Source organism: Aplidium turbinatum, chromosome 8 (genome assembly GCF_918807975.1).
Source record: "Aplidium turbinatum chromosome 8, kaAplTurb1.1, whole genome shotgun sequence".
Taxonomy (NCBI): Eukaryota; Metazoa; Chordata; class Ascidiacea; order Aplousobranchia; family Polyclinidae; genus Aplidium; species Aplidium turbinatum.
In genome coordinates, this window is record NC_137479.1 from 10,541,074 (window position 1) to 10,555,947 (window position 14,874).

At 37.8% G+C, this 14,874-nt stretch overlaps 2 protein-coding genes across 2 annotated transcripts in view; one reads left to right on the forward strand and one right to left on the reverse strand.

Moving 5' to 3' along the window:
• Positions 1–2,378: 2,378 nt before the first annotated feature.
• LOC145776366 (putative mitochondrial import inner membrane translocase subunit Tim8 A-B) lies at positions 2,379–8,851 on the forward strand. Its single transcript, XM_082587762.1, has 2 exons — positions 2,379–2,571; positions 8,455–8,851. Exons 1-2 carry the CDS (start codon positions 2,473–2,475, stop codon positions 8,623–8,625), a joined length of 270 nt encoding a protein of 89 aa, XP_082443888.1. The 5' UTR covers positions 2,379–2,472; the 3' UTR covers positions 8,626–8,851.
• A 306-nt stretch (positions 8,852–9,157) lies between these two features.
• LOC145776046 (dynein heavy chain domain-containing protein 1-like) overlaps positions 9,158–14,874 on the reverse strand; it is a 73,495-nt gene continuing 67,778 nt past the window's right edge. Inside the window, exons 92-98 of the mRNA XM_082587453.1 lie at positions 14,526–14,676; positions 13,362–13,571; positions 12,694–12,849; positions 12,137–12,361; positions 10,874–11,044; positions 10,184–10,371; positions 9,158–9,591 (exon numbers count right to left, since the gene is read on the reverse strand). Coding sequence (XP_082443579.1) covers positions 9,405–9,591; positions 10,184–10,371; positions 10,874–11,044; positions 12,137–12,361; positions 12,694–12,849; positions 13,362–13,571; positions 14,526–14,676 — 1,288 coding nt within the window. The 3' untranslated portion in view covers positions 9,158–9,404. The remainder of the gene's footprint in view (positions 9,592–10,183; positions 10,372–10,873; positions 11,045–12,136; positions 12,362–12,693; positions 12,850–13,361; positions 13,572–14,525; positions 14,677–14,874) is intronic.

Consider the following 14,874-nt stretch of genomic DNA (forward strand, 5'->3'; position numbering starts at 1 on the left):
TGGTATCATAACTGTGTGTGTATTGTTGCCTTTTTATTTGTGTGTACATCGCCACATTTTGTACAGCGCTATAGAGCAATTCAACAATTTTGTAATTTTTTTTCACTAAATTGGGCCCAATAATGGAAAATTATTGTTGGATTGACTTTGCTGCCCCTCTGGGCCCACCTACTTTTAAAATGGTTCCTCCATCCCTGGTTACGAGTCATGATTTGATACAGTTTACCACGTTCTGCTAGTTAGGCATTTTTCGGTTGCAACCTTTTGAGTTAATGCGTCCTGATAGTTTGGAGATTTGCTTTCTGCAATAAACTCATACATGTAGACATCCAGACATCATTCTTGCATCATCCCCACCACCGATGTAGGCTACTCGGGATGTTGCTGCAATAATTGACAGATAGATATTGTGGTAATATATTATTTACGTAACTTATAAAAATGTGGTAATCTTTATTTAGAATATTTAAGTATGAGAATGTTTTTTTTTTAAGTTGAATTGAATTTTACGGCTGTCTGACTACCTGATGAAATTTCTATCTATCTAATTTATCTAGTTTGGCTATCTGACTCCATGAAATAATTTCCACACAATTGTTATTCGAATTATAATTTTAAGTTATTGTTCCCGACAATTATTCACCAAATCAAACGTCATATAAAACCGTTATGGTCTACTAAACCTAGCTGGCATCTTACGTCATGGAAATTGCTAGAAAATGTCCAAATATTGCACCATCGGTTGTAAGACCTGATGAAATATTGCATCACTACCTTTGAACACCGGTTTGAATTGCGTGACAATGTCTTTCGTTATGACGTCACAGTACTGCGTACGTGAGTTTGAGATATTGAAAATTATTTTCGTCATTCGTAAAATTGTTGCTTGAAAGTGAGTCGCAAATTTAACTGTTTTGCTTATTGCTTGCTAGCTGGACAAATTTTCCGTCTTTTATCCAAGTAATCTGTTCTGTAGTGACAAGTTTTAGTGGTGTACGGCGTTGCATTCCATTTTCGACAGCCAGGTGGCTAATTTTACAGAAATACAATTTTCGAATAGACGTTTCCTGAAGAGTGTTTCTTTTCGGTCATTACATACAGACGAACGGATCTGGGAATCTTATGTTACAATTTTCCCACGAAGAGATTATGGTTTACCGCTGTGACCAGTTATCAGAAGGTGTTCATATAATATTGTAGGTCTCTAACACAATTTGAATTTATACATTACAGAATAGTGAAATTACAGAACAGGGAAACATTATTGAAATTACGGAACAGGGAAACATTATTACAAATCATTACATTTTTAACTAAACAATCAATTTAATGTTTTCTGAGAGCTGAACTGGTCTAACTGGGCTGGTTTGATGTAAGCTGGTTTCGTGTGAGCTAGTCCGATTTCATAGAGCTGGTTTGATATGAGCTCTCGCCAAAGGACGAACAAACCATTTTATTTTGTGTTCCCTTTTTCTTATTTACTTCGGGAGCAGTTGCATGGAAAATTACAGAAACTTTAGTAAAAGGCAGGAAAAACTTATATGTTGAAATAATGGATCGCTACAATATGAGCGGTTGCTTTGGAATACTCGACGTCCGCTACACCACCTTGTAAACAAACAATAGCAAAAATTATCAAAATTCAATTCATTTCAATTTATTTTTTTTGTCGGAAAACAACAGCAATAACAAAGTTATAAATAGTGAACGAAATTACGCGAAAAAAAACAACAAAAGGAAAAGGTGGAAAAACCACAGAAGTTTAAAACGTACATGCGATGCAGATTTAAAGGTTACGTAGATGAAAGTAAATTAAGCACGGTCCCAAACCTAACAGTAACAGAAAAATAAGTAACAACTGCTTTTATAAGCTAAGGAGACTTTTTTTGTGAACAAGTAAATGTTTCTTTAGCAAATTGAAAAGAATTTAATTTCAATTTTGAATAAAACTGATACGTACAGTGCTTAAATTATTGCGTAAAGTACCTTGTTTTCCTACAGTTTATGTCTTAAAAACCTTATCATTATTTTCATTTGTTTTTAAATTATTCTCAATTTCCCTTCACTTGCATTCCCACAAAGAAAAATACACTAATATTGTAGCTTACTTAGTCCTTTTCTTACTTCGCGCTCAATTATTTTTTGCAATTAGTAATTTAATTTTGGAAACATGTTTCACATTTCTTGTTAAAGTCAAAATGTGAAATATACCTCAAACTCATCGTTTGCGTTACATTTTCTCAAACTTCTGTAAACGTTAGATAGGATGGAAGTTGAAACCTGAGACTCTTCAGTTACAAGAAAAAATTTGTTAATGTTGATTTTCAAGCACCAAATACAGCTTATTAATCTCATGTTTTTCCCATCTGTCTAGCAAGTAAGGCAAATATTGAATTTACTTAAAGTTAAATTGGCTAAATAGCCTATATTGAATTTGTATCTGTAGGCCTAGTTCTTTTCTGAGCTCTAATCATGGATAGTGGAGTTTTTGAAGAAGTGGCTAAACAATTAAAAGAGAATCCGCAGTTAGCAAGAATGCTTGCCGAAGAACAGAAAAAAATGGAAGCACAGGTAATTTCAAAATCATATTCAAAGCTGATGCTTATTGTTTGTGGTGTGGCCTTTTAAAGTTTTATGGGAGCTGGTACACAAGTACCCTCCCCCCCCCCTTGGTACCGGTAACTCATGACAAAGACAGGACTCGACCAAACATATAGGGTGAAACTACTTTACCTTTGCTTTACTGTTCGCACACTTCAGTCCACATGTTTTGGTCAATTCCTCTTTGTCATGAGTTACCAGGGGGGGACTTGTATACTACATATTGACGTTTCATAACAAAACAGTTGTATATATCAAGTGCATTAAGTTAAGGGGAAAATTTTAAAGTGTTTGCTGAAACTCCGATCAGCGTCTTCGGCTTTGTTCTATTTTTTCTCTCAATCTTTTTAGGGGACGAAGTGTTCAGGGGCGAAGTAGGTTGCATCCGTATATATCCATGCCACTCTCATTGAGCATGCGTGACTGCGTATGCCATATAGTCATATACACAATATCAATCACAACCACCATTGTTGTTTTACTTCGAAGTCGACATCTGAAAAAGTTTAAAAATGTGATGTTGCCAGACTAAAAGTTGTATGTCAATTTGAAACAAGACAGAGGCTATGTATAATTATATATTTAGCATATATTGTTAATATTGCCTCTGAGGCTATATGCACATATTCAGTCAGGTATTACGATTGACCACAATATATGCTTAAGTGTGCTGTATACGTGAAATCTATATCTTTTTGCAAAACGTCAAGTCACGCATGCATAATAAATGTAGGAAGGAGGCAGCAATAAAACAAAACAAATTACCATGCTAAAACTCACAAATTATAGCCTGCATTGATGAAATTATTTTTTCAAACAATTACTGTTAATTTTAACAGCCACCAAATTTACTTGGTAACAGCAAAAATGTAGTGCGTCAAAACAAAGATCAAGTGCAAGTAGGGATGGTTAAAAACGTTTTTTTTGATTGTTGTTTTTTGAAGTAGTATATATTTGTTTTTTCGTTTTTCATATTATTTCCAATCGTTTCATACATTGTTCTGTTGTCATTTATCATAACAAAGAACTGCAAAAGAAAGTGTTTAATTATAGTTGCTGAATAACTTATTATATATATATATATTGGTTTAATGCCGTTTTGTCTGTTATGTAAGTCAGAAGTGTGGTCGCATGCTCAGCAAGTACTACTGTACCAATGAACCACCCAACTTCAAATGCTACCAATGTTGAGGATGAACGTTTTTCGGTTCCAAGTGATGAACAACTGACCATGTTAACAGTCAACCCCATTTGTTGCTTGTCTTAATTTCTTTTATTAGTTTGTTTATATTTTTTTCAGAGCCCATTATGATGAGTATTTTGGTGTTCTTAGTCTAATTGGTGAATCTGCAGTTTAGTCCACTGATACACATTAACTTATCTATAAAAAAAAAGTAGACGGTACCATACTTAGGGATGGGCAATTCAGAATACCGAATCCAGAAGGATTCGGATCCTAAACTATCCGAATCCAAAATGGCAATAAAACCGGGTAATAGGATTTGGTTTTAAAGATATGCATAAGTCTTGTGCAAGCTGTCAGCTTGAGACAGTGAACTGAAAAAAAGTGTGGTTTGCTCACTTTTTTCTTTGCACTGACACCATCCCCACTTTCAAAAACATTTTGCATGCGTTGTGTGTGCACGGCCAGAGGTGGGCAGTAGCGCGCTACTTTTGTAGCGGCGCTACTTTTTTGGTAAAAGTAGCGGTAGCGGCGCTACTTTTTAGTTGGAGTAGCGGCGCTATTTTTATTCCAAAGTAGCGGGAGAGGCGCTACTTTTTTTCAGTCGCACTTCCGCTATCCGCTACTTTAATTTAAATTGAAAAAAATGCTTGTTTTTTTTGCAATACTGGCGTGGTCAAGCAGCTATATAATCGGCTTGGATGCAAAGTTTCGGCCTTTTCTAGCTGACGTCAACTTCTTCGGTGAATATCTCCGTGTGATGAAGCCTATCTGCCAGGCTTTAGACATTCTCCAGGGCAAGTGCAAGGCATATTACGGAGTCTTGCTTCCAACCATCACAATTTGCGGGAAGAAGTTGACCGAGATCAGTGATCTTGTGACCTGTGAGGAGTTGAAAGTGAAAGTCCTTGAAGGGGTGAAGAAACGATTCAACCAGTGCTTCAACAACATGAAATGCGTTATGGCATCATGTCTTCATCCCTCTTTCAAGACGTCGTGGCTACAATTTCTGCACTACGTTTCCACGGATGATGCTGACGCACTGCGAGAAAAAGTCAAGGCAGATGTAATTCGACTGTTGCGGAGACATCAAGCCAGGTTGATACCGATAAGAGTGACACCAACACCAGTCATGACTCCGAGGATGTATTTTTTGGAGTGTTTGTGCCATCCCGTGAAACGTCGGTGCAGAAGGAAGCAACAATCGGACAAGAGCAAGTCCTTGAGCTTTTCGAATACCGAGTTAAAACATCTGTTCATTAAATACAACACCCCCATTCCTTCCAGTGCTGCGGTGGAGAGACTTTTCTCTGTTGGAAAAGATGTGCTTAAGCAAAAGCGGGCAGGACTTAGTGACTCTCATTTTGAAATGATCGTGTTTTTGAAAGTTGCGTAACAATAAATTTCCCTTAGAATGTGTTTTCTATAACGACGTTAAAATGACAGTGTAAACGAATGATAACATTCGTTTTCAAGGTCATTTTTGCGTCACAAGGGACTTGAGTGTTTCCTAGAGTCATTTTAGACAAAAGTAGTGGAAGAAGTAGCGGTAGCGCGCGCTACTTTGGCCCGAGTGGCGGTAGCGGGTAGTGCGCTACTTTTGTAAATTGGTAGCGGGTAGCGGTAGCGCGCGCTACTTTGGCCCAAGTAGCGGTAGCGGGTAGCGCGCTACTTTAAAAGTAGCGGGTGCCCACCTCTGTGCACGGCGCATGCATCCCTACGTCTCGCATGAGCAATCAAAGAAACTAAGCGCGCAATTTTCTTCACGCTTTGCACACGTGCACAATCGTGCAATGCTGTTTTTCAATCCACGTGCGACGTGCGTATGCGACTCCGCGATAGTTTGACTGGTGGCGTAACAACATTGAGCAGATGTCCCTGCTAAAGGAGTTGGCTCTGAAATATCTCCGCATACCTGCCACATCAGCATCTTCCGAGCGATGCTTTTCCAGTGCGGGCTTTACAGCAGCAAAGCTGCGCTCCCGTTCAGCGTTGCCAGATGGGGAAATAGAATACCAAAGTAAAAATTCTGGTGAAATTTAGAGGTCTTTGGTGTCAAGTTTTTTGACCTTGGAACCAGATAACTTTGTGGTGAAATCTGATGAAATTTTCCCCGCTCAATTTTTTTCAAGAAAGTTTTTTCAATTTTTTTAAACTTTTTAGCAAATAATCCCTGCTCATATGGAAACACTTTGCATGAGGTTTGTGTATGCGTTATGGCAGTGTCTTATATATGTCTTAAAAACTATTTGTATTTTAGGCAAAATTGCTTTATTTAGGGTATTTTAAATATCTGGTGAAATTTTAGTTACTTTTTGGTGCCAAGCAGCTTCCAGCATCTGGCAACACTGCTCTCGTTTGACTAGCAGTCATTTACAGTGGTGCCACGGCTTGTGTTTTAGCACGAGATCTTGTGTTTTTACATTTGATCTTGTGCTTTCCGATCGATTTTCGGCTACATCTTTTGTTTTTTTGATCAAAGTCAAATTAATCGTTGCTACCATGGTTTGAGTTTGGAAGAGAATTAAAGGCATACTAAAGGAAAATTTCAAACCGGAATTAAGCATTAAAATGAGTAAACTGAACATTCAAGAATACATTTCAAAAACAATTACCCAAAAAAATTTGTTTTCAATGGCGCTGGCAAGGCCCAAAGTCCAGTGTTTTATTTATTTTCATTTTTTTCAAAATGACCAAAACGTGCAAACACAGCTCAAGAATACGTCATAAAGTCCAGCAATAACAAAAACCACGTTACCAATCTGATGTTTTGAGCAAACTGTCTGCTGTTTTGATGTTAAAATGTGCTGTTTTGATGTAAATACATACATAGCCTACAGTCAAATCGCCCGCAGTAACAATTATTGCGTGATCGGTTGATTGCTAGACTTTATGACGTAGACTTTATGACGTTCTTTACAGTCGCACGCTTCGTTGCTCAGGCCAATCTCGTTTTGAAAGCTCTGACAAAAGCACGCGCACAATGGTGGTCAGACCGCAATGGGGCAAAATTTTATTGAAAATCGTTTTATGGTAGCATGTTAAACACAAAGAACGTGGAAAATCGCCAAGTCAGGTTTTTCCTTTAATACCCCTTTAAGGACTGGCACTAAAAGGTTTTGGTAACTAAGTTTCTGGTACCGTACTTAGGCATATTGACCAATCTTACTCATTGAGTTATCAAGCATGACAAGATTAGCGAAAAACTTGATCTGAAGAAAGTACGGTATGTGCTCGTCATCAGACTCAGAGGTTGTGTTGTTCGATACCAGATAACAAGAGCAGCGAAAAGAGTACATAAGCATCAAATAATGACAATCATTCACCAAATCCCAAAACGAAAAAGTGGTATAAACAGCCTTTTATTGTCAATGGTTGAATGATCCTGATTTTAAAAGTTCGATATAAGAAGACAAAACTGATCGATATGTTAGTTTTTTTGTGAGATTTGTGATATTAAATTAAAGACCACGAATCAAAAGAGAACAGTGATTAGTAAGCATGTATCTTCTCTAAACTGTTGATTTCAGAGTCGTGTTATTCTTCAAATTGGCACAAAATGAGTCGCAAAGGTTCAATTTTGCAATCTTGTGATTTTGTATCCGAATCTTGTGTTTTTTTTCTAAAATCTTGTGCTTTTTCCGAATTTGCTGTGGCAGCATTGGTCATTTAGATTGTCTTAATGTGTTGCACTGCAACAAACATTTACTTTGATTGTGTTGCTTTTGTGTCTAAAATTGCAAATAAACATTGCATGAAATTTTTTTCTTTTTGCATTGCTGGAGCCTGGAAGTTAATAGGATTCTGGATTCGATTTAGTATTCCGGAATAATTCTGGAATAGTGAATTATTCTGAATTTCCCATCCCTAACCATACTAAATTGGAAAATTCAAGTTATTTAAATTTAATAAGCTTAAATTTGCTCAGTTTTGTTTGGTACTTTATACTTTTTTATGATTTTATCACGCATCCTTTTGAATCATTGGTGAAGTCAAAAAAAGAGTATTTTTAAGAGTTTAGTAACGAAGTTTTTTTGGCAACTTATCGATTTCTTTATCGTTTAAAAAAACATTTAAATGTATACAAAAACGAACGCAAACAAACGACTCACATCTCCACGTGCAAGTTCGTTCTGTAATCGTTGTCACATCTCCTTTTGACGAACGAAAAAGTTACTCAGAGAAATTATCAAATTTCAGCAAATTAAAAAAAACTTAACTTTATTGCTAATTTCAAAAGACATAAAAAATTGGGGTCTGCTACTATTCGGTGAGTTCCTAACCTCTAATCCTAACCCCGAACCCTAAAACGGCAATGATAATTAGGCTACGGTACCCGATAATTTAAAAAAAAATTGAAAAAATCCCCCGTTAAGGGATCGGACTCACCGAAACGGGCCATTCCGAAAAAATTGGGCTGTGCCCAAATCAAAAATTCGCATCAAGTTAGTTAAAAAATGCGCTTCCAAGCAGTGTGTGGAACTGATATCCTTCGAAACTCTTGAATTTAGACTAGAGGTAATACAGTATATGCACTTTTTCATCGTTGTTTTAAAGAGAAGAGGCCAGAAACCTTGCTGTTTTTTGTTTCTAGCCAAATGTCCCCTCAAAAACAAGCTAAAACTGGATTGTAATGTTCTAAATGGTATTTGTACTCTTAATTTTTGCAGATGCAACTCAAAACGATCGTCAACAAACTCTCGGTCGTTTGTTGGGACAAATGTGTCGATAAAGTTGGAAATAGTCTTGGGCGGCAAGAAACTTGTTTGGCGAATTGTGCGGAGCGGTATCTGGACGTTGACCAATTCATTCGTCAGAGAATGTCAACGGCAAGGAAGTGACTGGATTTTTCGATGAACACCGCAGCGGATTCAGCCAGTTTAACCTGGATAGATGGAGGGCCACCTATGAGTGTTGCCTTGTGTTAGGATTAATAACATCTGTATTTTATTGAATTATGATAAATTTAGGATAATTTCATTTTTGTTCAATCGAAAATTACCATTTCATTTTTCCCTTCGTTTCTAGTTTTTCATGTTTTGCTGTTTAAACTTTGAGTATATGCAACTTACTGTGGCTGTTCCTGCAAGAATATCAGAAAAGGTAGACAAGTTTAGATCAATTGCAACATAAAACTTACTTACAAAACAATTTAAGTTACTTGGTAGACTTGTGATTTACTTTGAAGACCATTTGAACAACACAAGGCGCAAGCTGCACGCAATTGCTACTAGCTACTAGCTACTTTTAAGCCTGCCTTTGTTTTCGATATTTAAACTTTGAAGTAACCCTTTACTACCCGTTTAAAGTCTATGAAATTGTTCTTTTTGAATTGAATACAACCTAAATTTCTACACCGCTAAACAATACATGTCAGGCCAAGCATTTTATTTACGCTTACACAGGCACAGTATTAGGTAGGTTGGCACACTAACAACACAGTGTTTATTAGAAAGAAACTGAAACTATAGGCCTACATTGTATTTAATAAACTAAGAAGAAAAAAAGATAAGCATTTTTCTTTTGAATCGATAAAAATACATTGCAATAAAACAACACAAAAGGCTTCAGGTTTAACACTAATACGAATAACTTTTACACTCTAACACGTAAACCGTCTTCAATTGTCGCTGAGCACGCAGGTAATAGACACGCCTTTCGTGAGCCACTCGACGTTTGGTGTTTCAGTGGTGATTGGCACATGCAACAACACGTCTTCTTTACTGCACATTGGTGGGTGGCACTGCGCGTTCACCCACACCGGGCAATCATAAATTTTCGATGTCTTTTCAGTTTTTGCAGATGGTCTGTAAAAAAGGTAGGATATCTAGTCAGTTGTCGAGAAACTAAAGCTTTGACTTAGAAACGAAGACCGTAAAACAAGTGCAGCTTTTTGTTATCTTTATCCTGCATTGCGGGAAAGCGGACTTGAGCGCTACGCATCGATGTACGCCTTCCGACGTACACCTGACCCACGCTGCAGCCGACGGCAATGTCTGTTTCCGGTTGTGTACTCTACTCATGACTTAAATTTGGTACTACCCATTACTCGGAATCGATCACTGGGTAGAGGCAATTATCGTAAAGTTTCTTGTGCAGAGAAACAACAGCAAGTGCGAGTGGCTGGAGTCGAACATGCAGGCTCTCGACTGCGAGCCCAACGCGCTAACCATGAAACTCGTCATTAAAATCTTTCTGGAGTTTTACACCTGTAAAGCTACTATTCAGCTTTTTGGAATATTTAAAGCGCTCAGTAAGCTGTATTACTTTAAGACTACCGGTAACGTCAACCGAGATGTAGCCTAAAGACATGTTAAAACACGATATAAAATGTCATTACTTAATCAGTAGGCCTACAATTATTGAAACTTTCAAACGGATGGCGGCTATCACACGTACATTCCTCGCAGTTTGACTGCGGTGAGTCGTAGCAAAGGCATGGGCTGTGGATTGGATTCGATGACTTGGTGCAGCAGCTCCGCTTTTTTGTCATACAACGCTTTATGTGAATAAAGACCTTCAATGTAGATAGTTTCAAAAAGTTCTTTGGGATGTGAAGGATGAAAAGCTTGGAAATCTGACACAAACTGAAAATACAATAAGTCACAGAGTGTTGAAACATTGACTGAAGCTCTGAGCTGAATGCCGGTAGCCTAATACTAGGAAGATTGTTCTGTGGTATGAGACGCAGGTAAAGGCTATACGGCCATTCGGGCACAAAGGCGCGCATTACTCCGTAGTATCATAGATCTGCAGCAGGGGATTGGTTAAGCTCAGGTTTGGGCACTGAGGCGAGGATGAGAGCAAACGGGGGCACTACAGTAAAAGCAGGCCTAAAAAACGTAGCGCAATCAATTAGGGCACCTCTCAAAGAAGCAAGAGGGCCTTGTTAGTGTGTTCTGAACATGTATGTGGGGTGTTAGAGCATATAACCTACTTTATATTATAGGCAACATGCCTTAATGTGGATCAGATAGGAAGGCAAAATCAAACAAAAAGCACCGGTCCGTTGTTGACTCAACAATCATCCCAAATTTTTAATTAGGATAAGCCTGTGTGTAAGTGAAGTAGCGTATCAAATATTCAAACCTTTTTCTCATAAAAATATTTGTGTGCATCCTGATGCTTCGCTCGAGCTACGGAGAACAAGGCCGAACGCAGGAACACGTCTGGCCGGGTAAAAGCGGCCAAATTGTAAGCAAAGATAGTTTGAGTTGCCGATGTGTTGAAGCCAATGGAATCTCTCAAAGCAAAGCTTTCCTGCAGCAACATTTAAAATTAGCTTGATCTTTAAACAACATTTCTCTAAATCTACAGCAGGGATTCGCAAATACCAGTTGGCGCGAGCCTAAAAATAATTCAAAATATTTCGGGAGAAAATAGAAGTTTAGGATCATTATATGCGGAACTCGGCATAGCGTAGCCTAATAGGCTAAACTACCTAGCCAACAAATCAGTCCTTTGTTGCATTGATTCATAGTCTGAACAAATAAAAAACGATGAAGTTGGTAAAAAATGATTATACAAGAAGATGTAGAGAGAGCTATGTCCAGAATAAAAACAGGCAAATCAGCTGGGCCAAGTGGTGTGTAATATTGGGCATATCTTAGCGAAGATCGGAAATGACATGATGAATGGGGAGAAAATACTAACAAGCTGGAAAAAAGGTGTGCTTATACCACACCACAAGCCTTGTGGCACAAGGGTAAAAGTAACACAAAGGAATGTAGCTTGTTAGGTATAGAAATGCTGGGGGATAAAGAGAATAGACATTAGGGGAATGCAAACGACAGAAATGAGGATGGTTCGTATGATGCGTGGCGAGACAATTTTTGACGAAATTAGATATGGTGTCTTGGAATAGTGAACTGATGTTGAGGATGTTGAAGAGTAGGCTATTTGCGTGGCCATGGTCTGAGATGGTTTGGAAATATTGAACAAATGGATGAGAACAACTTGACAAAGCAAGTTTGGAATGAGGTGGTGACGGGAAAAATGAGAAAAGAAAGACCAAAGAAAACATGGAAAGACACTGTGAAGGATGGCCTGACAAAAAGAAATTTCAAAATTGCAGACGCAAACGACAGAGAGAAGTGGAGGTGTCGCTGCAGACAACTGGCCGAGCATGATGTTTCGGGATAAAGACCAGGCTTTTTTTAAGCAAAATGGAGGGAGAGAGAGAGTTGAATCAACATAAAAAGGACTAATGTGCTGGCTGGGTTGTCACTGTTGCATTAGGCTGCAACCTATGTCAAAACAAAGTAAACAACGACTCATTTGCTGTCTGGGAAGTTAATCTAGCCCAGAGTCAAAATTTATCTGACTTGTTGAAACTTTCTGAATTTTTCTCACCCGAGTTTCAACTCTTTCTATGTTGCTGACTCTTGGCGATTCCGCCCCCACGGCGACGTCCATGTACTTGGTCAACAACGCCACTCGGGTGCTCAGTTTCTCAACGAAGTCAGAGAGTGGCTGGGAGTTGTGAAAGCGAAACAAGTCCCCGTGGCAGTTTAGCCATTGATCGGAGAAACGGTCCAAGACAAAGCATTGAAGGAGAGCTTCGATTTCGTTCGTCATCTATAGAGTTTGAAAAAAAACACTAAAAAGTCGAAACTCAACCTATTGGAATGTGTGTTATTTGCTAACTGAGTATAACAACTGGACGGTTTTATTTGTAAGATACATTCGTAATGTTTATCTGCATTTATATTGTTTTGCTTTAAGCTTATCGTGCTTTCAAGTAAGCTAAGCCAGCTTAAGCTATCACACAGCTTCATTTTAAGCTTTTTTACCATCATTAATAAAGTTAAGAACTTCCCAACTGCTATAAGACTAAACTTCGCTTTTTCTGCACAGTGTAGAGAAAAGAAATAGGCTAGACTACGATTTATACATTCAACGTAGCTTACTTCCGCCCTGTTCATGATAGCAGAGAGACATAACTCGACATCAGATTGAAGCATGTTGATGATAGTGTTCATTCGCTCTACTTCGGCCGCGTAAAAGTCCAACATCACGACTGATAGAATTCCATAGTTCAGCTTCAATCTGTCAGTTTTGTTCAACTGAAACCAACAAGAGGTGATATAATTTAAAACATACTAATGATGTACCGTAGATCTATTTAATGCACAACAGATTATTGCAGTCTTACTTTTGATAGCATTAGATCCCTTTAACGTTTTTACCGGTTTAATTAGGGGAGATGGGGTTAATCGGCATTCTTTTTAAAATCCAATATTAGCCCTGATTTTCAGGATGCAACATTATATCCTAAAACCTAGAAATTACTTTTCACAAAAAATTGCCTTGTATTGTATGGACGTCACTTTTTGTTTACGGCATTTAAAGTTCAAATATTTTTTGCAACTGTTCTAAAACACGTTAAAAATGTTGCAAGACTGCGACAAAGATTGTTCTAGTCTAGATTTAGCCGTAAAATGCGATAAACTTGTCATTGCGATTTGTGCGCATGTCCACACGCATGTCACACCACCTATAAACAATTAAGATGTATCGACAACGAGAAATCCGAATCCACAGCCATCCAACCCCTTACAGAGTAACAACAACTCACTTGAATGTGAAGGTTCTCCAAACATCGCTGTATGTTAAGTTCCTGAGCGGAAGCGACAAGCATATTGTTGCCTAAGCTTGAAAATACGCCGCGTTGAATAGCCTTGTATTGACTAGCGGTTGTTAAGACGTCAGTTAAGCGCTTTCCTGCAGCTGCAATGGAATGCTGGTCGGCATACGGTTCAAGACCAAGTTTTCCCAAATCTGGCTCCTGGAAAAAGTAAGACATAAATAGTAGGCCTATAATATTGGCAAATTAGGCCATCCTTATCAAGTTTCTGAAAAAAAATTATTATTGAATGTTTGCTATAGCCTACGCTGTTTAGTGTTTATTTTCTTTTTTAGAATTTTTGGATCTTGTAACGTACTAACAAAATGACAACATCAATTAATATTCGAAAACGTTTTTTTACGTTTTTGTTATGTTTTGCTGTCTTGACTATTTGAGATGAAGTAAAAATCAGCCAGGTCAAGAAGACTACCTCGTTCCAAGCAGGCAAAATCTGCCCTTTATACATTCAATTTGCACATATTGAACCAATATAAAAACAATAAACTTTGCCAGTGAGGTTATATTTGGTAATTTATTTTAATTCGGTCTTCGAAAATATAAAGATAGATTTTTCAGTGCCTGGGATAAAAATTAATTAGAAAAAAACTGTCAAGTAACATCATAAAAAAAAACATTGTTACTGACAATAAATTAAAACAGGTAGCCTATTTTAGCTTAGGCCTGTGAACAACGAAGCAAGTAGCTTTGGTCATCTGTGAACAACATTATACAAGGTCTTTTTATATTAATAGACCGCGGCTTCTATGATCGAATGGCTTAGCCAAGAAATCAATAAAATTACAAGAGGTTTAATGAAAACACCTTGCTTCAATTTTATAATTATAAATCCGTCCGAAAAAGGCAAACTTAAACAAAGGTTGTCTTAAACATGGCTAATCAGACAGCAAAATCTGCCATTTTTGCGTTGATTCAACGTCTGCAGTCAACGTTTGCATTCAACTTTTGCAATGTAAAAATGACGGATTTTGCTGTCTGAGTAATTTAATACTGTGCACGTCATCCTTTCCAACTTTTTCTGCAAAATAGATCAAATCAAAATACCAAAAAGCCTCTGACATTTATAAAAGATATCTTCCCTTGTCGTCCAATTACCTGTATGAGCCGGTTGAAAATGTGGTCGATGGTGGTTTCACCTGCCTTGAGCAAGTTTAAAAGATGAGCATACATGTTCTTTGAGTTCTCCTGTCCTGGTTGCAATGGGGCAAAGCACTGTTTGTACAACTCTCTCACGATGCTTACATCCCTGGAAGAAGATGTTGCTGTTGAAATGACGTCACAGTGGTTCGTGTTTTTGATTGTAAGGTTTAAAGGCCATGTTTGTTGTCAGGAAAAAGGGTATTCAACGCAACAATATAATTATGCATAGTAAAAATGCAAATCTTTTCAATCAACCATTCAGAAATCGTTTGCAATGTGCCTCCCATTTTTTAACACTTACCAA